Source organism: Triplophysa rosa, linkage group LG9 (assembly GCF_024868665.1).
Source record: "Triplophysa rosa linkage group LG9, Trosa_1v2, whole genome shotgun sequence".
NCBI lineage: Eukaryota > Metazoa > Chordata > Actinopteri > Cypriniformes > Nemacheilidae > Triplophysa > Triplophysa rosa.
Window position 1 is genome coordinate 7049981 of NC_079898.1, and position 21427 is coordinate 7071407.

At 38.4% G+C, this 21427-nt stretch overlaps 1 protein-coding gene across 1 annotated transcript; it reads left to right on the forward strand.

The window, feature by feature from the left end:
• Positions 1–2413: 2413 nt before the first annotated feature.
• Positions 2414–21381, forward strand: ppp2r5d (protein phosphatase 2, regulatory subunit B', delta). Its single transcript, XM_057342585.1, has 17 exons — positions 2414–2539; positions 3323–3406; positions 6021–6192; positions 11842–12041; positions 13422–13532; positions 14028–14120; positions 14724–14854; positions 15058–15117; positions 15233–15341; positions 15896–15949; positions 16144–16314; positions 16503–16630; positions 16758–16859; positions 17018–17090; positions 17786–17827; positions 19277–19393; positions 19512–21381. The coding sequence occupies exons 1-17, from the start codon at positions 2513–2515 to the stop codon at positions 19647–19649; spliced, it is 1812 nt and encodes a 603-aa protein (XP_057198568.1). The 5' UTR covers positions 2414–2512; the 3' UTR covers positions 19650–21381.
• The last annotated feature ends 46 nt before the right edge of the window (positions 21382–21427 follow it).

Consider the following 21427-nt stretch of genomic DNA (forward strand, 5'->3'; position numbering starts at 1 on the left):
AATTCGTTTTAGCTATTATTGATCTTAGCCTCAACTTTTTTTCATTTTTTTAATTTTTTTTTTTTTTTTTTTTTTCCATTTTTTTTTAGATTATTTTATTTATCATTTCCTTTTATTTTTACATTTATTTATTTATACGTTTATTTATTTATATATTTATTTATTATCGCATGTATTTATTTCCACTTTTATTTATTTATTCTTGAATTTATTCTTACTTTTCTGTGTCTTGTATGATAATTAGATGGGTTGGTCTTGCCTACTATTGGTTCAGCGTAGATTGAAGCGTTTGATCGATTACTCTTGACTTGTTTTGGACTAACGTCACGTCACTCACTGATCGTCTGCTTCGTGTATAACGTTAAGTAACTATGGCGGGCGCACAATTAGCTAGAGAGTTACAGCATTTAGCCAATGAAGTCGATAACCATGCATCAAATGACTGTGTGTCACTTAGATTAGGTGCGCTTATTGATGTTTTATTACAGATTGACGGCGAGATAAATGACAAAGTTCTTCAAAATCTGTGCGAGTCAGTGGGTGCTAAGGTGGTGACCAAGTTCCGGTTACAGGTCCTCCGCCAAAGAGGTGCATGAACGACCTCACCAGATTCGTCGATTCTGAAAGCACAAGACGACTTAATATTAAGATGTCTAATAAACACAGACTTTCTTGTTACATGATTTTGACATTCTTGTTAAGATTGCAAATTATTGGTATGATCGCCCGTAACGGCTGAAGCGAGGTGAAAAAACAAATAAAGCGACTTGACACGGAATTCGTACCCATGCAATAAAGCGAGGCAGCGTGTCACTACGGTAACAATCACACTAAGCTATTTCGCAAGGTTAGTTGCTGCGGATCTTTGCAATAATATCAAGATGTCACAAAACAATATGCAGCTGGATGAATCAAGGGAATATGCCCGTGTTAACTTGTGACCTCTGTGTTATTTATCTCTTATGAAATGTAGTAAAGTTTACGAGTACCGTTTAGTAACCACGTCTTTTTAGAAGGAATGGTTTCCATTTGATGGCCCCTGTAGTGAAAGAACGATGCTCATTACTACCGTGTTAACTTGTGACTTAAGTTCACTATGTCTCAATTCATTTACATTATGTTACATTAAATCTTTACGCTTTTTCTAACCGAAAGGCTGCTTATAACTATCACTTTGACAAAGCGTTAGCTTGCGACTTCGGTTTACAAACTCATCTGTGTAGTTAAACCTTATTACATTTTGTGCTTTATGATTTTCACCAGTTGAACTCTAAACACCACCATAGCACCCTCTGACTCGCACAGACTTTGAATGTGCTGCAAAGAGGCTAACAACTGAGGAAGAACTTTGTCATTTATCTCGCCGTCAATCTGTAATAAATCATCAATAAGTGCATCTAATCTGAATGACACGCAGTCATTTGATGCATGGTTATCGACTTCATTGGCTAAATGCTGTAACTCTCTAGCTAATTGTGCGCCCGCCACAGTTACTTAACGTTATACACGAAGCAAACGATCAGTGAGTGACGTGACGTTAGTCCAAAACAAGTCAAGAGTAATCGATCAAACGCTTCAATCTACGCTGAACCAATAGTAGGCAAGACCAACCCATCTAATTATCATACAAGACACAGAAAAGTAAGAATAAATTCAAGAATAAATAAATAAAAGTGGAAATAAATACATGCGATAATAAATAAATATAAAAATAAATAAACGTATAAATAAATAAATGTAAAAATAAAAGGAAATGATAAATAAAATAATCTAAAAAAAAATGGACACAAAAAATAATAAATCAATTTAAAAATGAAAAGAAAAGATAAAGCTAAGATCAATAATAGCTAAAACGAATTATTTTGTTTTATCAAACCATTCATTCCTTTATTTATTTTCATATTATTACATTTATTCGTTTATATATTTATTTATACATTTATTTATTTATAATTTTTGCAGGTTTAGTCCTCCATATTAGTAACTATAATAATCACTAATTAATTTAAGTCATGCGCTTGCAACTTAATACACTCTTTATAATCTGATGACATTTTTCTGAAGCTGGTCCTGCAACAATTGCATACAACAAAGGACATAAGGGTTCAGGACAGGCTACATCATTTTGCTCAAAGCAGTCAAGAAAGATCCACTTCAGATTAACATATTCTCACATATAAACATGTTGACGGCAACGTCACCATCATCAATCAATTCCTCTAATGTGAGCACCTTCAGACGACTGATAAAACAGGAGTCGTCAACAACAGCTGTACTCCCCTTCCTCGTCGCAGCCAGTACCCAGTGCAGAAAGCTCAAGACGGTCTGCTGCAAGGAGTGCCCAATAGGAAAAATCCGTTGCGCTGTTACTAGGTAGTTCTGCAGAGTTTGGTCCAATCAGATTATTTGCTGGTGCAGGAGGGCGCGGGGAGCTGGAGGTAACAGAGTGCGCGAGAGCCCGAGTGCAAGGGAAGCCTATCACGGAGGCACGGCTAAAGACAACATTTGCAAAATGCCGAATAAAACAAAAAAAGATAAGGTAAAGTACAAATTACGTTGTCAAGAGCGTAACGCCTCGTCTGTGTTAAATAAATGCGTATGGGATATTAGTTCACGAATGAATTATTCTGCAACATTTACTGGTTATGTTAGTGAAGGCCGCGCTAGCCACTAACGTTAGCCCGCTAAGGGCGCATTTGTGTCTGTGTGTTCAGTCAAAATACTGACAGTTATCTAATCATAGATATTTTAATGAAGCGATTTAATCACCGCAACGGGGCGTGTTTTTAACCAAAAAAATGTGATACATGTGTGGAGAATTATTATGATCGATACATTAACCGCTCTTTACAAATCAGTTTCCTTTAGTAAGATTATGAGCGGCCGTTAATATGCGAACAGGAAGGCGCATTAGTTGTCAGACTGCAGTATAAGCGAGCGGTGTGGACAAACATGTCTCCTGTCCCTGCATGAGTCAGTGTTTTAGTGGACAGAAGTAGCGGATGAGCAGTGGGCATCGTTATATAAACGCTCGATACCAAAATGAAGTTTGTCACTAACGTTACGTGTGTAATTCCCAGAACTGTTCAATTAGTGCATGTCATTGCCTGATTCAGTGTGTAACTTTAGCTGCTGTATGCCAGCACCTGTCATAACAGCCCTGTCGAATGAATGCAGCATGATTTGGCCTGTGTGCAGACCATCCCATAAGGCCCCATTTTGATATGTTGAAACTTGAAAGGTGCATTTAAAAGTGCCGCTCAGTGAGTGTTAAATCAGATCCCAGATGTTTGTTCATTTCTTCTATTTGTGGTCTTTGCAGGAACCCACCAAATCTGCAAAAAGCAGCACAAAGAACAGTAATGCTGGAGGCGGAAAGGATGCTGGCACTGAAAATTCAGAAGAGGTAAAGATGAAAACGAATGTAGTTATTGCTTATGTTGGCACCGAAAATTGCTGTCTATTAAGTTTTGTAGCTGGGCTTTTTTGCTCTTTAGGGTACAAAAAGCAAAACTGTTTCAATTGCAAGGCAACATTAATTATGCATGGTAATATGTGAAGTAAATACTGCAGTCCTTGTTGACAGCTTGTCATCCTTGTTTTTTTTATAAAACCTCCAAAAGTCATTACTTATGTTGCGTTACATACAGCTTACCTTCACAGTAGCAGGTTTGTTTTGGCACACTAATGATTGGCCCTTCGCAAAGACGGCCCCCCCCCATGCTACTCTGACAAGTTTTCGCTACTGTCAATTTGTGTACTCCCTGCCTGGGGAAATAGTTCCTGTAAATCTGTGTAGCACTGTATTCACTATTACAAAAAGCAAAAGCAGTACACACTTATGTCGTCACATTGACTAGTTTTGTAAGATACCATGCAGCTTTTCATTTGGAGTGAAAAATGACACAATAATGAACAATTGCTCCAAGTTCTATAACCTTTAATTAAAGTTTCCTGTGAGGAATTACAGAGTGGATGTGCAGAAAGTAGATCACGCATAATTTATTTGAGGTAGTAGGTCAAGATTCAATATACAAAGTTGTGTTGGGCAATGGGCATGCTAGTGGAATTTTGTAATACATGTTCCTTCGTGATACATGGTCCAAAAAAATGAAGTCAGGAAAACTGTGTCCCAACAATCTACCTGTATTGAGAGAATATTTGGTATGAAGTGTACTGGATTTTGGCCCAGTGAGGTTTTACATTCAGCTGAACTATCCGCTCCAGTAATATTATTTTCTAGTAGGTGTCTAATGTAGGCTGTAGTGTCTCTGCTTTGGAAATTAGTTTTTAATTTTTTTATATAATATTCTGCCAAATAGACTCGTTTGTTCAGTTCAATTCATGCTTTGTGTTGCTGTGTTTGTTCCTTTTTGTTGCTGTGGTATTGGCATCCAGTCTAACTTGTTTTTTAGACCCTAGCAAAGAAGCATTTGACGTGTTGAAGGAAAAGAATCCAGTTTTTACTTTTTTTGCTGCCTTCACAGAGCACAGCAGTGATGTGCTAGATAATTCGTGTTTTTAGCGAAGTGTCAGTTCAATTCAGTTGCATCCATCTATTTCTGTGGTTGTATTGTGATGTAATAGGTGCTCAGATATTAGTGTTCCTCAGCGAGAGTGTTACTGATGGCTGGAATGAGTGAGCAGAGAGCTTGACGTAGCATAGAGTGAAGTTTATTGATTTGGTCTATTTTAAGTCTGGCTCCATCATGGAACCCCTGTTACTGAGGCCATCTCTGCAATGTTATGGGCAGGCCTCGACATGTGTCCCACAGCAGCAGGCTATTTACACACGCATACACGCACTCCCTTGCATTGTTGTTTGGACATTGCCTCCTTTTTTACAGTCTTTATTCCTTCAACAATACATATTGTGAACCGGTTACATAAACCTTTTGTCTTTGAGGAAAGTCACATGGCAACATGTTGCTTATCTACAGTTTTGGGTATAGTTTGAGTCTTCAGTCATTATGCTTGTAATGCAGTTTGGTTTAGCTTTAATCCTGTGTTTTTATAATAAATGAGACATCTCTGAATAATTTACTTTGTTTGGGAGCTGTTTTTCTAAATGGCGTATTTTGTTTGCGACCAGTCGCCTGATAGCAATGCTGTACTTCTTACCTATGGTCAAAATGGTGACACTCATCTTGCATGATCGACACACATTTATTTGATAGTGTGGCTCAGGCTACTGTCATGAATGTTTAATGCGGGCTGAATCTAGATATGGTAATAAGGAGGTATGTAGGTTAGGCTTGTGTGGACTTCATCTTCCAGGGATTAGTTGCTTTGCAGATTGTTGACTGATGTGGTGCTGCTTTGTGTTACAATCATTTCATTGAGTCATTTGTCTGCGAAATGTACAAAATCCAATCCGATATTTAACATTTTGAGCAGTGTCTACATTTTATAAGATTTTTATAGCAAACAAATTGCTGTCATTATCAAACGTAATTGGGATACACTGGTAAAGAAAACATGATGAGTGTTTAGGCTCACATGGGTTATTCCATGTCAATTCAATCAGTGTTCGACAGCTAAAATGTATTACTTTGATATTGTATGATTAAAAATATACTTGAATGATGCATAGAGCCAAAATAGCACTGAGGACTGGGTTTTTTTTGGAGTGGGATCAAAATGACAATTTTCAGCTAACATTTGGAGCCAAAATACATTGAAACCAAAACCATATTACGATCTCCAAAATTTGGTAAAGTTTGGCATCAGTGTTTACCATAAAACAGATCACTCATACTCCTTCAGAGCTCACACATAGTCAGAAATTCCCAGCAAGCCCCAGCAGGCTATTGACCATAATGTCTGTCACAACAGTCAAATATTTTAATTGTTGCCAGTCTTGTGTGTCAGTATTTCATTTTTTCTTTTGAAGCGCTATGTCATTTCTTTATGATTGCTTTCAGTAGTCATTAGAGTCTCCTGTGACCAAAATGGTATAATTGCATAGAATTGTTAAACATGCCCACTTTCATTCTGTATGTTATGTTGTGTTTTTTCAGGCCCAGCAGACTGCCAGCAAGCGTCCGAGCAATAGCACTCCTCCACCTACTCAGCTCAACAAAATCAAGTACTCAGGTGGGCCACAGATCGTAAAGAAGGAGCGCAGACAGAGCTCATCACGATTCAACCTCAGCAAGAACCGGGAGCTGCAGAAACTCCCTGCACTCAAAGGTAGAAACCACTTCAAACTGAACATTGCATGAACAGTCCGTGTTCACAAAAGATTTCTTAGACCTGAAGAAGAATCTGTTGTTGTGTATGTAAGACTTCTCGCAAGGAATGCTTCTAATTGTCTAAACTCCTTCCACTTTTATGGTTTCTTAGGCTGTGTTTATCTTATTACTCTAAGACGTTTGTAGTGCACACTGATGCATCCCACCAGCAATTAGATCAGAATCAGAATCAGAATCAGAAGAGCTTTATTGCCAAGTGTGCTTGCACACACAAGGAATTTTCTTTGGTGTTGGAAGCTTCTAGTACAGACATTCAACACAATGACAATACAATATAATACGATTTACAGTCTAATTTTTTTAGATGACTGGAAATGCAATGTAATACTGTTTTGATGGCCGCAGAATGTGGTTTGGACTTTTACACCTGTATTTTGTGTTGTTCACCTCTGATCGGATTACTTGAGATGTAATCCAGGCTCAAGGGCCTCAAATTTATTCTTGTTTTCAATTTGTTTAAAGCTGCTTTTCTACAGACTAGGTGTAGAATTTTTGCTATCTGTGTTGCGCATCAGTGGTTTTGAGGCGCGAGTGCAAAACAAGTCATTTTCCACACATGATCAGCACATTCTGACTCAGAGTGTGACACTAAACTGTTCTCTCTGAGCTGAACAACCTGAAGATGGCAGTTAACCACTGTCAGTACAGGTTTTGTTCACGCTTTCAACTTGCTCTTCAGTTGTTTTTTTACAACAATTAAACTCTTAATTGGTTTAAGATAATGGTTCTAAAAGGTGTAGAAAATGACCATAGTTTATGATGGGATTTGTTTTAAAGTTGTGCCTACACCCACTACCACAATAGTCATTGTAATTTCACTATCCTTAAATACTCTGGCCTGCTCAATGCGTCATAAGCGTTCTTGTTGAGCCTTGACCATTACAAGTATTCACTTATCTTAGCAGGGTGCCAAACAGATACCTGCATTAGAACATTGAGCGCTTTTCCACCATCGCGCCGAATCGTTCTCGTTGCTTAATTGTTCCACTCTGTGCCGATCCATGCCAGCGGGTACGTAAATGATTTCTTTTTCCTCCGCAGGGCTGATAACGGAAATTTGTAGAATGTAAACACAAACGCGTCACGCACTGCCTTGGTAACACAAGAGACTGAGCTTTAACTCCTCTGCGCGCATTCATTAGCGCGATTCCGAGCCGAGAAAAGTTTTTAATCGTGCTGTGTCGAACCAGACTCAGAAACATAACTGTAACCATTTTTCAGACTGTGCTTACAGCGGTTCGGCGCGATGGTGGAAAAGTGCTCTATGTATCTGTGTTTGTTTCTGGCCTAGACAACACTGCCACTAGTTGTCTGGCACTGTTTCTAGGTGTTCGCATGGCAAACAAACAGAGGAAGCTTTGAAGTCTCCCTTTTCCTGTCTTTGTGTGTGAGCTTCATTCAAGGCAAACGTTTGTCTAGGAATTCCTTTCAAACCAATGGTTTTCCCAGTACGTTGATTATTTTTGTATCATTCCCGATTCCAGTTTGCGTTGGTATTACGTGGGCATGTAATGTTTAGAAATATCCATATCGACCTTTAGTTCACTAATGTAGAGAGACTACAGCATGCATCATTTATTTTTATGTCTGTATATTATGGTTTTGTGAGTAAGTAGATCAATTCCCTGTGAGCTCTGTTCTCTTTGTGTTCTGACAAGTGGGTTACATAAGTTCTGCGATGACTTCTTAAAACAAGCTTTAGAGCTAGATGATATATTTTTGTGTGACAATTTTCATTTTATACAGTGATTTTATGTACTTTATTTGCACATTAACGTCCCTTAAGAGCATGTCATTAGACTAGTTTCACAGTCCTTATGTCACTGCTAAAGTACAAGAGACAGATTTAACAGTGCCTTTCATTCACATTTTAATAGAAAACTAACAGAATTTGTTTCTATAAATAAATGTATCGATTTACGAGTTTACATGATTGTTAAAAGAGGACTCTTTAAGGTATTAAAATGATTTACAAAAATGAATTGAATATATTCAATATTATTCCTTAAGATCGATTTAGCTATGACAGGCTTTCAAACAAATGTTTGTCTATTCCACAGTGTATTGAAGAAAATTGTGTCATGCGGTGGTCACCTGCAGCAACATACCACACTGATATTTATGTAATAGAAACACTGTCCATTATACAAGGCATAAAAAATATAGAGCATCATTTCATCAACTGAAATAGCATGAAAATCTTGTAAAGTCTGAGTGAAAAGCAAAATGTGCCTGAAATGTTACAGGTTTAGATAAATAATGCAACAATTATACTGTAAGTTCTGATTCCTATATACGGTCTTTTGTGTAAATTCTCATAGGAGCCAAAAAGCATAAGTTATTAATAAAGCAATATCATATGGCCTTAGAATCTATTTTAGCATCTCTGTGTTTGGGCCGATATGGAGTTTCTCTCATACTAATGTGAATGTTGCATTATTTTAAGAGTTACACAATGCCTTTCACATGATGCATATCACATTTGATTTAGATTAGGGATGCACAGATATGTATATTTTGACTGATAACGATAACTGATAATTCTGTTGATAACCGATAGATTGGCCAATATACAGTTTCTTAATACTTAAGTATTAATTTTTTTTTTCTGAGCCTGAGCATGGATTCTTTATTGTTTAATATTTTCTGTTAAAAGTTTTATTTAATAAACAAATTATATATGTTCTTCCATTGCAACCCAGAAAATTGTTCTCAGTAGCCACAACTTCAGTCTAACTTTTTACTGATTTTAATTTTGAGCAGCATACACCTGAAGTGGTTCAACCAGAGGAAATGATTCATAATTAACCGGCTTTTATCGGCCGATATCGATAACATAAAAATGACAGATATGGGTGGTAATATGCATCCCAAATTTAGACCATAGTCAACAATTCAGGTTGATAAATATTGATAATTTCCATGTCTGTTTGATGTTCAGCTGTGGGGTTAACCTCTATCAGAGGTTCATTCTAGGTCTGCTGTGAGACATTGTGAACCATAATGGGATGATCTTTTATACTAAAGTTTCGGGTTATGTCTAGCATTGTGTCTCCATATGTATTTAGCTTCTAGGGTTCGAGGAGAGTAACACAAAAGATTAATGGGTAATATTATCTACTTCTCTTTGTTGTGAGTGTAAAAGAAAGTAAGGCCTCTGATAGTGAGTAAACACTTTACTTTTAAAAGACTATGCTCTCAAAAACGACAACAACAGAAGACCAGTTGTTCATGCCAATATACAATGTCCTTTCAATTTACCCCTAAAATTGCACGAAACTACTGCTGTTTTTGTACTATCTTTGTGCCCTGGGGTTACTGCATGTGCTCTTTAAAAGTTGTGAGTGTTGTTTTTGTAGGCCTTTCTCAGAAGTCACATTATAATCTAATTTTAGAGATGCCTTTACAGACAGTAAATGTTGCTTGTTGTGTGCGCTTGGTGGGGACTTAGTTCATTTGTTGAATGGTGCGGTCAATTGGTTTGGTTGGGTAGATTAAGTTTATCTGGCATGTTATATATTGTGTAAGTTTTTTTGTTCCAACATAACTATATTTTGACTGGGTTTTAATATGAATTGTTTAAAGTTGATTATTGACAATTAGATGCACTAAAATTAAAAAGGTATTAAAGTATTAAAAGTAGGGCTGTCGAACGATTCATCGCGATAAATCGCATCCAGAATAAAAGTTTATGTTTACATAATGTATGTCTGTGTACTGTGCATATTAATTTTGTATTTAAAAACACACAAACACATGTATATATTGAAGAAAAATATAAAATATTAAAACTAATAAACTTTTATATATAATTTCAATTAATGGTAAATATAAATAAATACATGTATATGTTTTTGTGTTTATAAAAACAAAATTAATATGCACAGTAGACAGACATATTATGTAAACACAAACATTTATTCTATTAATCACTTGACAGCCCTTATTAAAAGACAAGTTTCATTGCAAAAGTTACAAGTATTAAGATGTGTCTGTTACCCTTATTCACCCTATATTTTGCTCACAGATTAGTTAGATGGAAAATCTGTTGGATTAAGTGTGAACAAACTGAACGTATAAGCACACACACAATTCAGAAATGCACTAGGTGAGCAGTTCATGTTTTGAAACCTTGGACCAAAAGTAAGTGAGTGATGGATGGATGGATGGATGGATCCCTTCCTTATTAGAAGCTGCAGTATCAGTTAGTCATGTCTGTAACACTGTCTGGTACTGGGCTAAATCAGTCGCATATTCATAAGGGCTGTCCCTCCAGTGCTCAGATCTGTCTTCCACCTGCAGGACTCGGGAGGGAACGCAGGGCTCATTAACTAATAATCAATAGGCCTGAGCTGTGTGATGTGTGCCGTGTGTGTACAGAGAGCGATAAATGGTCCTGCTCCAGGGCTGCCGTCACATACCAGTTTGATTCGCTGGGTTGTGACATGGAGATAATGAAATAGGCCCTGGGTGAGACTTTTGACTGTGTGCTGCTGAATTGTCAGCTTTGTGTGGGCAGAGTCAGTGCTCCGTCACAGTTCTTTTTATATACACTAGCTGTTCACTTTTCCTGCTCTTTCTCTCTCTTTGGTTTATAATAAGGGTTCACCATTTATTAGGAATATGCCAATTGATACTTTATCTTATTGACTGATATATCTTATATATCATCGATCGGATATCATCAGTCATGCGTTAAGAGTAAAAGAGTACTGCACGTCCTCTTTACACAGCGTGAGCTCCACAGTTAAAAAGTCAGGCTATTCTGATCTTTACAGTGTGAGGTTTTATACCCATTAGCTTTGTTCATATTTGTTTACAACGCGATTGGCAGCCTGCAGCACAGAGCAGCAAGCATCACGGCGTCAGCGAGCCGGCTCACCATCATGATGTCTACAGCCATCGGCAATGGACGATGGCATCATCTATCGGCCCAACCCTAATTTCAGTGTTTAATTTTTAAGTCACTATGAAATCAAAATCAACATTTACTAGTTTTGTAACGTGATGTTGCAGTGTTTATTAGAAATGATTTATTTGTGTGGGTCATTACTTGGTGGGTCACACTCAGCTATACTTCACATTTAGAAAATAACACTCACAACTTTTGTTTTCGAATGCTTTTTTTGGATCACTTCAAAGCCACATAGTGCAGTGCTCCAGAGGAGTACATTTTGTATTTCATCATCCCCCTCAAAAAAGCAGGACTTTCTTTATGATATTACCATGTTCATTGCAGGGCCTCGGGTCATTTTCAATGCTCAAAGCCTTGTGTGACCATGGCCTAATGCTACTATATTGTAGTAGTACTTAGTCAGCTGATTCTGTGTCAGCCATTAAGGGCCAAATGTAATTGCAGCAGTGTGCTGTCTTGGCAGAACAGTGTTATTTTCTTCAGGTACCTTCGGAGCACACAGTTGACAACACACAGACAGAGATGAGCTTCACAGTTAAGGTGGCAGGAAGCCTGCTAAATAGGAACTCGTTCAAACGTACTTCGGGAAAGCACATGGTCTTCAATATCTGCCCAGGGTGGTTTGTTGTGCTAGTTTGCCCTAAAAGATGTCACTCACCTCTTTCGTTCCAGATGCCCCGCCCATCGACCGAGAAGAATTGTTTGTCCAGAAGCTGCGGCAGTGCTGCGTGCTTTTCGACTTTGTGACCGATCCACTGAGCGATCTCAAGTACAAGGAGGTGAAGCGAGCCGGCCTCAACGAAATGGTGGAGTACATCACACACAACCGCGATGTGGTCACGGAGTCCATCTATCCTGAAGCTGTCATAATGGTGAGAGGGCACGGGTTTCTCTTAAGCACACGTAAAGCCTGATGCTTATAAGCCATGTAAGGCTTAATTCACATCACCCTGACACAGATTACACGATGTGCTGCTCTCGCTATCGAGAACCAAAGAACTACAGCTTTGGTTGTCAAAAAATCGAACTTCTCGGACGTAATGGATATCATTTTTAAAATGGAAGATTGGACGTCTAATTCAGTTTCTATGGCAACGGTAATCCTCTCATACCATTCCGAGATCCCACAGTATCATGAACACACTAGGTTAATACCTCAGCTGCACTTACAGCATGAGTCTCAAAGTGAAGTGACGTGGAGTGATCTTGATCTTATTAAAATAGGATGAAATCTATTGATTTAAAACAAAAGGTAAATGGAAATGAATACTGACAGTGATAGCAGTGGTTGAAAAACTGCATTACATGGCAAAAATGAGTTGTTTTCACAATCAAGTTGTGCATGTACACATGCATCTTAAATAAAACACATCCTGAGACCTTGCGTTTTGATTTGCCTGTACAAAAGACACACTCTTCTATTCAAGCTGTGAGGTAGGCTTGAATATAACGTAATATATTAAAGTTCATACCTTTGTCTAGCACGATACATCATCTTTGAGTTTTCCTGACCAGTGCAGAGATAATGACTCACCAGACCAGAATAAATTTCCTCCAGATCTACTCGAGTGTCAATGTACACCTAGGAATTGTGAGTAATTGGCTGTCATAAATCAAAACCCAGTGCCTGTTTACCAACATGCTTGGCCAATCACAAATCACGGTCGCATTTGCAAAGTCCGTGAGCTTCCCTCTCCCTTCTAGTGTCTGGATGTGTGAGGCGACACCAGACTATGTGACTGTGGTCCAGGCACATTGCATCATCCGTCTCTCTGCAGCTCTCGCTGTCGTCACGCTTCTGTCCTTCCCGTCAGCCATTTTGGGACAAGAGTAATAATCAGGATGTTATCTTTGATTGTCACTTCACATGGAGTCGATATTTGAGGTCATACATATTTTGCTGGGATCCATAGGGACATCTAAGGGAGGATGACATTTTGATGCTTAAAGTTATGCATGAACAACATCTATAACTAAGGCTTTTGGAGAATTTTTGGTGTGCAGATTTGATGGTAAAGGTCACTGGGATTCAAGAGAGGTGTTAGAGCAAATACTACATACTATGTTCATAATAACACTACTCGTATAAATACGTTCTAAGGATGTGCAATAAAAAGAAAAATATTGCTGGGTTGTCTGAATGGCTTAGTCATATTTAGAAAATCCCATCAACTGGTCAAGCAGCACTTTTTTCTAAAATGGCCACTTGCTCTGTCCGTGTCCTTGATGGCTAATGATTTTTTTCTTTTCAGTTTTCTGTAAACCTGTTCAGGACTCTGCCACCCTCCTCCAACCCAACAGGAGCTGAGTTTGACCCTGAGGAGGATGAACCTACCCTGGAGGCAGCTTGGCCTCACCTGCAGGTGTGTATGGAGCTTCCAACCGAGATGTTACAGAACTCTTTCACTAGGTTTTAAAACGCTCATAGGCTCCCAATGCATTCATTTTATTGACCAAATGAACATCTGTTCTTTATGGGAAAGGCAACGCTGCAATGCATTTTGCCAAGCTAATCCAAAAATTATTATAATCATTTCATTCAAAACCAAAAGAATTGATGATTTTTTAAATCTGATTTTATGTTATGATGTATAGGTTGCCTAAATCGAGCATTCCATTTCAATCGCTCATGAGGTCCCATCATAGGATGAAGGTAGCCTGTGTACAGTCAGCAATAGACTGAAGCAGCTCCACTTGTTTTTGGAACAGCGTCAACGTTTTGATATGATAATGTCCATTTGTGGAAGAACCAAAACCATTTGTTGTTTTTATGGCAGAGAGGTTTCTGGCTGATGCATGAATCATGTATAAGGATCGATTCCTTTTACTATCTCATCTTCTCTGCCTCCCTCCCTCAGCTGGTATATGAATTCTTCTTACGGTTCCTGGAGTCACCGGACTTCCAGCCTAATATTGCCAAAAAATACATTGACCAAAAGTTTGTAATGTCGGTGAGTAACCTGTTTCAGAACCATATAACTTCATCACATTTATCCTCGCAAGCAGACCGTCAGAGGAGGTGACGCACTGTTGAGTGTTGTTGAGGAAACTGAGGCCATCTGGTTCCTGAATTTAACGAGTGTGATTTTTTTTACCAGTGGATTCAGTAAAACAGATGCGACACTTGGATACCTACATGAAAATTATTAGCAGCGTAGAACAGCCCATATAATGTTATTATTTATAAATTAGTTTCAAACAAATCAAAGAACTGTTCTCAGTTTTTATACAATTTGTTGTGAAAAAAAAAACTGAATAAAGACATTTATATTACTGTAAAAATAGTAGTTTAGGGACTTGAAACAAGGGAATATATTGGGCTAAATGTAATGTCAATGTATGTTTTTTGCTTGGGTGGGTTTAAAATCGCTAATCAAATCAATTTGTTTGTAAATTGTTCTGAAAGTTAGCGTTAGAATGGGTCAACAAAGAGTTTACACAGAAAGTCATTTTGCTTGTATTTCATGACGGCATCAGTGAGAGAGGAAGAGTTTATTACAGGAGCCGTTGGAGCATCCTGTGACTTGCTTCAATGTCACTTTATTCATTTTCAGCTTCTGGAGCTTTTTGACAGTGAAGATCCAAGAGAACGGGACTTCCTGAAGACCATCCTGCACAGGATCTATGGAAAGTTCTTAGGGCTGAGAGCTTACATCCGTAGGCAGATAAACAACATATTCTACAGGCAAGCGCTCATACTTTATATGAAATGTGTCATTGATCAGTATGTATGTAAGTATATTGAACGGTAACAGTATGTAAAGAAACTGTAAAAGCACGTCGTCTCTAACTCATTTGTGAGTTTTTCATTTTCAAGAATTAGAAAAGGTGAGGCTTGTAGCCCTTAAAGACTCGCATGACCTTGAGCTGATGTCCTTGATCTCCTAGGTTTATATACGAGACGGAGCATCACAATGGAATTGCTGAGCTCTTAGAAATCTTAGGAAGGTGAGTGAGACCAGTATCAGCGTTGCCATGACAAACCGAAGAGGAGGTCTTTTCACTCTTTGTTGAACTGAGGGAACCTGTCTGTCACATGACCAGTCTCATGTTCTTCACGCAGCATAATCAATGGCTTTGCCCTGCCACTGAAAGAAGAGCACAAAATGTTCCTCATCAGAGTGCTACTGCCTTTACACAAAGTCAAGTCTCTTAGCGTCCATCACCCACAGGTACGCTCACAAATGTTCATGACATTTGTCTGACTATTGACATCAGCATACAAACCATTCCCTGCTATAGTGGAAAAAGACGAAAACGCTTCTCGAATTTTGGTTAAATACAGAGGTACCACAAGTATTTGGACACATAAGATTTACTTAGAATTGTGTGAATGTCATTTTTCTAGTAATTAAAATATAATTACAAAATATAAAACAAGTGAACTGTTTTTAGTTTTTAGTCTAAACAGCCCAATTACATTTTACAAGCAAAACATTTTAAAGCATTTGTTGGTTTAGTAAAACAAAATTTTGACCATTTGATTTCTTTGCCATTTTACACACTTTTTTCCAAATAAAGGGCAAATCTCACATTTCTTTGCACAGTATCAAATTTAAAACGTATCCCGGAGACTTATGATGACTAAATGTAATTGCAGAATACAAAATATAATGCTTTTATTATTTAAAATTAATTTAATATATTTGTTTTGTAAATAAAATAAAATATATTACAAGCAGTGCTTTGTTTTTGCGGTCTTTGTTTTTTTCCCCCGTTCTTTTAGCTGGCCTACTGTGTGGTGCAGTTTTTGGAAAAGGACAGCAGCCTCACTGAGCCGGTAAGACTTCACCACCTTGACATATTTTGCCGTTCCATGTCATTATTAATAGCACATTCATAGTTTATTTCTTTCCATATGACTTCCCTATTCATGGTGGATCTCGCACAATTTTACTATACATTTTTAATGATCCAAAAATGAGCCATCTTTGCCTCCCCGTCTCTCATACCTTCCTCTTTTATCTACATTAGGTGATCATGGGTCTGCTGAAGTTCTGGCCCAAGACCCACAGTCCTAAGGAAGTGATGTTTCTGAATGAGCTGGAGGAAATCCTGGATGTCATCGAACCCTCAGAATTTGTTAAAGTTATGGAGCCCCTGTTTAGACAACTGGCCAAGTGTGTATCAAGTCCACACTTTCAGGTATGATGAAATTCTTACAAAACCCGAATGTGACTTTTTAAGATGTTTAAGCTTAAGGCATTGTGTGAGATGACAATAGAAGTATAAACATAATTTCTGTTTTTAACACATTCAATATGCATATCGGACATGTTTTCTATTGTAGTCATGTGATATTCGGTTAAGTGTTTCTATGTTAATTGCTACAGGTTGCTGAAAGAGCATTGTATTACTGGAACAACGAGTACATCATGAGCTTGATCAGTGACAACGCTGCCAAGATACTGCCTATCATGTTCCCCGCTCTCTACAAGAACTCCAAGAGTCACTGGAACAAGTACTGCCCCACTGTTTTTCCCTATGACAAATGAAGCCTCTTTCATATGTACAAAACTAACTAACATTTGTCACATGTTAGTGTTTCTTGGGTTCATGTACTGTTAATATTGTCTTTTCTGCTGCAGGACAATTCACGGGCTTATCTACAATGCTTTGAAGCTCTTTATGGAGATGAACCAGAAACTATTTGATGACTGCACTCAGCAATACAAGGCTGAGAAGCAAAAGTAAGTCAAAGAGAGGATATAGATAGTGCGCTCAGATCTCTGTAGACATACTAAGCATGTTTTGTGACCAGGTCAGCCATATGCATCCGTGTATACTCATTTGTTGTGAGTTGTATTCTCTGATGCAGCGTAACTTTTGCTTAACTGTCTGTCCCCAGAGAGAAGTATAAGCTGAAGGAGCGGGAAGAGATGTGGCATAAAATTGAGGCGCTGGCGAAACAGAACCCTCAGGTACAGGCCTTTTACCTTCTGGGGAAACACAGCGGTTTAAAACACCCAGGGTCAAGGAATTTCTGGAATATCATGGAATTTTTGTTTGTCACTATAAATTAGAGTTTCCATTGATCTAAATGTAAGTTTTCTATACTGTATTCTTTTATTGTGTTTTTTACACATCGTCATTTTATTCCCTTCCCGCTTAAGTCAAACGCAGTCACCTGTAGCTCTTAACTAAGACAAAATTCTAGGAAAATGTACGTTTCAAGAGCTTTGGCTAAAAAACGACCACTTCAAAGACTGGGTTTCATTCATTATAGGTCATGGAAATTCAACTTTTTAGTCAGGGAAAAGTGAGGGAATTTGACATTTGGCTTAGAGTGGGAACCCTTTTAAGTGTATTTTAATTGAGATACAAGCTGCATGCAGCCGTTGCTCTTATCATTGATTTGTTAAAGCTTTGTGTGACAGAACGACCTGATTTAGTTAAATACTGCATTGTGGTTAATTGTTTTGTTTTCTAAGTGTGTTTAAATGCAGTTAATCACCTCCAGACTACTCTCGACAAGTGTAATTATCACAGTTCATCTCTCTCGAGTCGGCAGTGTGTGGGCTCTGATGGCAAACACAGAGAATTGAGTTTAATTAGGATCTGATGAGGAATGATGTGAATATGTGTGATTTTAACCGTAACCTTTGGATTTCCTCAGAGTACAAAGGTCCAGCTTCGACCCGGTCTGACCCAAGAGGAGGTTAGTCACTTTCTGTCATCTTACCTTTTGGGTTACCGTTTCTCTTTTTTAACTAGGATTGGGTATCGGTTGAATTTGATTGATTCTGATTCTGCTTATCGGTTTCGATTCTTATCTATTCCCAGTTTCGATTCCACAGTTGAAGTAAAACATTTAGATATCAACCTTTATAGTCATTTAGCCCTCTCATTCACTGGTTTGCAACAAATATGTATATATTTATGAGCAGCGTTTTGTGTATATAAACACATGGCAACCATGTTTTGATTGATTACTACAATTTGTATAACCATAGTGTAACTACACCATGGTTAATATAATTAAACTATGGTATATTTCTTGTTCCTGTGCTTTATCACAAGTTAACACAAGCACATTTCTGAAAATATGCACACAGGAATTAATCATTTTAAATAAATTTAATTTTGAGAATCCGATTCCTATTCCTTTATTCCTCCTATTGTATTGTTATTGTATTGTCATTGTGTTGAATGTCTGTACTAGAAGCTTCCAACACCAAAGAAAATTCCTTGTGTGTGCAAGCACACTTGGCAATAAAGCTCTTCTGATTCTGATTTAGATTCCGATCCGATTCCTAACCTTTCGGTTCCGAATTGGAATTGATTTTATATTCCCAACCCTAGTTTTAACATGTTTAAAAATTGTCAGACAAAAACAAAATCTTCAAATTTAACAAATGGCAGTTTATTACAAAAGACTACAAACAGTAAAACTAATATTATAAAGCAGATCAGCTTTCACCTAAATTCTAAATTCGGATTGGATGAGGTACATTTGAAGCCATGTTAAATCATATACACATGCTCGTTTCAGCATCAGTTAATTCTATTCCATTCCTATCACTGTAATTCTAATGCTGTGTTCACACCAATCGGGAATTAAGCGATTTGCACAAGTAAATGACATACAAAGTCAATGCAAAGATTGTTCCAAACTCAAGTGCAAAATTCGCGTGAAGAGCTCATTGACATCCACTGTTTGACACGTCACTCTCACGAAAATAACACTATTCCCACGAGTGATAAACACAATGCTTCGCGTTTGGTGTGAACACAGCATAATAATTTCAAAACTGCAACCATAAACCCTGTATTTGGTTGACGAGTGTCTATAGATGGTTTTATCGGACGCACGCGCTGGCCCGAAGTGAACTTTCGGTCTGTGTTTGGTTATAATATAACAATTTCTTGTATATTTAATTTATATGAATATTTTCTTGTGTATCAGTTGTATTAAATTAAATTAAAGCTACTCAACAGTTATTGATTCTTTGCGGAGGTCTGCCAGAAGTTACGTTTGGGCCACATAGCGTTTGATTATTTTGTTGCCGCTGAAACCGTCTATTGGTTGAGACCGTTCTGTCATTGTTTAAAAGCTTAATGTATGTAGATGTGTAAACTGTGTGGATGTGTTTGTGTGTACGTGCAGTATATGATGTATAATGAAAGTCCTGGAGGGATGCCCCCGTATTCAATGGAGACGGAGACCCCTACCGCTGAGGACATTCAACTTCTGAAGAAGACTGTTGAGTCAGAAGCCTCACAGGTACAATCAAATCAACAACAAAAAACTATTTTTTTGTACTCCAAATGGACCATATTCACTCATACATGTTGCACTTTAACCCACTTGTTGTCAATGATTGTCACGTTGTTTCTATTAGGGAATGAAAGACCTCAAGAAAGACAAGGTGTTGATGAGGAGAAAGTCTGAGCTGCCACAGGACGTGTATACTATAAAAGCTCTGGAAGTTCACAAGCGAGCAGAAGAGTACCTGACGGCCAACCAGGAAGCCCTCTGACCGGGGAGCAACGCCACCCTCCACCACACCTAAACTGTCCCTCTCGTCTTGGTCCAAAATTGTTGCCTGCTGTAACCCACCCCTCTATTCCTTGGCCTCTTTCCATCCTCTCTTCCTCCCTTACTGTCTGCAACAATTCAGCCCACAGAGCAGTGGAGAGCTCCCATGCACGCTGTCCCACCGAAATGCGCACACACAAACACTTTCCAGAGTTCATTCGTCCCGATCTTCACACATTGACAGCAACATTTGGATTGTTAGAAAGAGACGAGGTTTACAAATTATCAAAGTATGCTCATTTGTGTCTTTGTTTTTATTTTCCTCCACTTTGTGTCTCCAGGCATTTGTCCGCATGTTCTTATCCCATTTGTTCTGCTGCTTGAGCGCTCCTACCGTGTGCCATTCACTGCCTCTGGAAATGTATTCATTCTCTCTGACGTGTTTGGCACGAAGGGGGCCACACGTAACTAAATGAATCATGTTACTGAAGATAAATGAAGCTCAGAACGGAGGCGGTGACCCTGTGCTGGATCTCCTGCTCCTGTGTGGGCCGCTCTTTCATAACAGACCGAGTGGTTTTGCTAAGCATAGGGAGTTTTGCCAAATGAGAATGACAATCTTTTTCTGTCATGGAGTAAACAAATGACAGAAACGGTTTTCTTAGAAAAGAGGTGTTTTTGTATCACAGATGCGAATTGAAGATAGTTTCCCCAAAAGCGATCACAGAATTACAAAGGGGAGGCCTGATTTACTGTCTTGGCTTTAGTTGTCAAGACCTTTAAATTATTTGTGGGACCCAAGACCATGCCCATACAGAAGGATGGAGAGGCTAAAGCTTTTGACATGGTTCATTTGCTGTTTTGTGGAAGCGTTCACCAGCATAATGAAAACGGCCATTATTCCCGACTGCACTTTTGTCTTTATCCTCACTTTATTTTTAAGCGATACCTCTTAAACAAATACCCATGAACATCCCATTGAAAACAGCTTTGCTTCCATATTTGAGCCTTTACAAAAGTGCTTTATCCACCCAAGCAAATGTTTTTTTTTTTCAAAAAGAATATTAAGTCCTGTTAGGAGCAGGATTGTGTAGCGCTTGGTCATACACTTATGAAAGAGATACTCGCTTACCTGTCCAGGCTTAATATATGGAAAACCACAGCCTGATGTTACCATTGCAAATACTTGTGTATGTATATTGTCATGTATATTGCTTATGATTGCACCCTGGCCCACCCTCCGATATCCCCCCTTTGCATCCACATTTTTTTATTTTGTTTGCTTGTATGACTCCATCCTGATGCATGATGGCCCTCTCTGTTGTTAAGGTCTTTGTCTCACGATGTCATTTACTCCCATCATTCCAATAGTGAGGGAACATAAACGCCTCCAACAGACTAGACAACACTTTTTGCACAATCCCATCGTTATCCGCCCTGACTTCCACGCAGCTACACTTCTCCCATCACTCAAACGTGTGCGTACACCTTGACTTGTGCATTTACAATCTACAGTATGCATCGCAGATGTGTAGACTTTAAATCATTAGCTGTTTGATGTGTAACGTGACAGACTATCAGCAGACAGGAATGACTTTGCAATCGAGAGCATGAATTGCCAACCCTACCTGCCTCTTAAATGACCGGAACATTCCAAGAACAATCAGAGGCGACTTCACTCTTGAACCCTTCCTATCTCAAATTCAGAGGGACGAGATGTCGACCCGACTGGCGGACGGCCAGCATTCAGCTTGAACGTAGAGGGAAATTCAGAAAGTA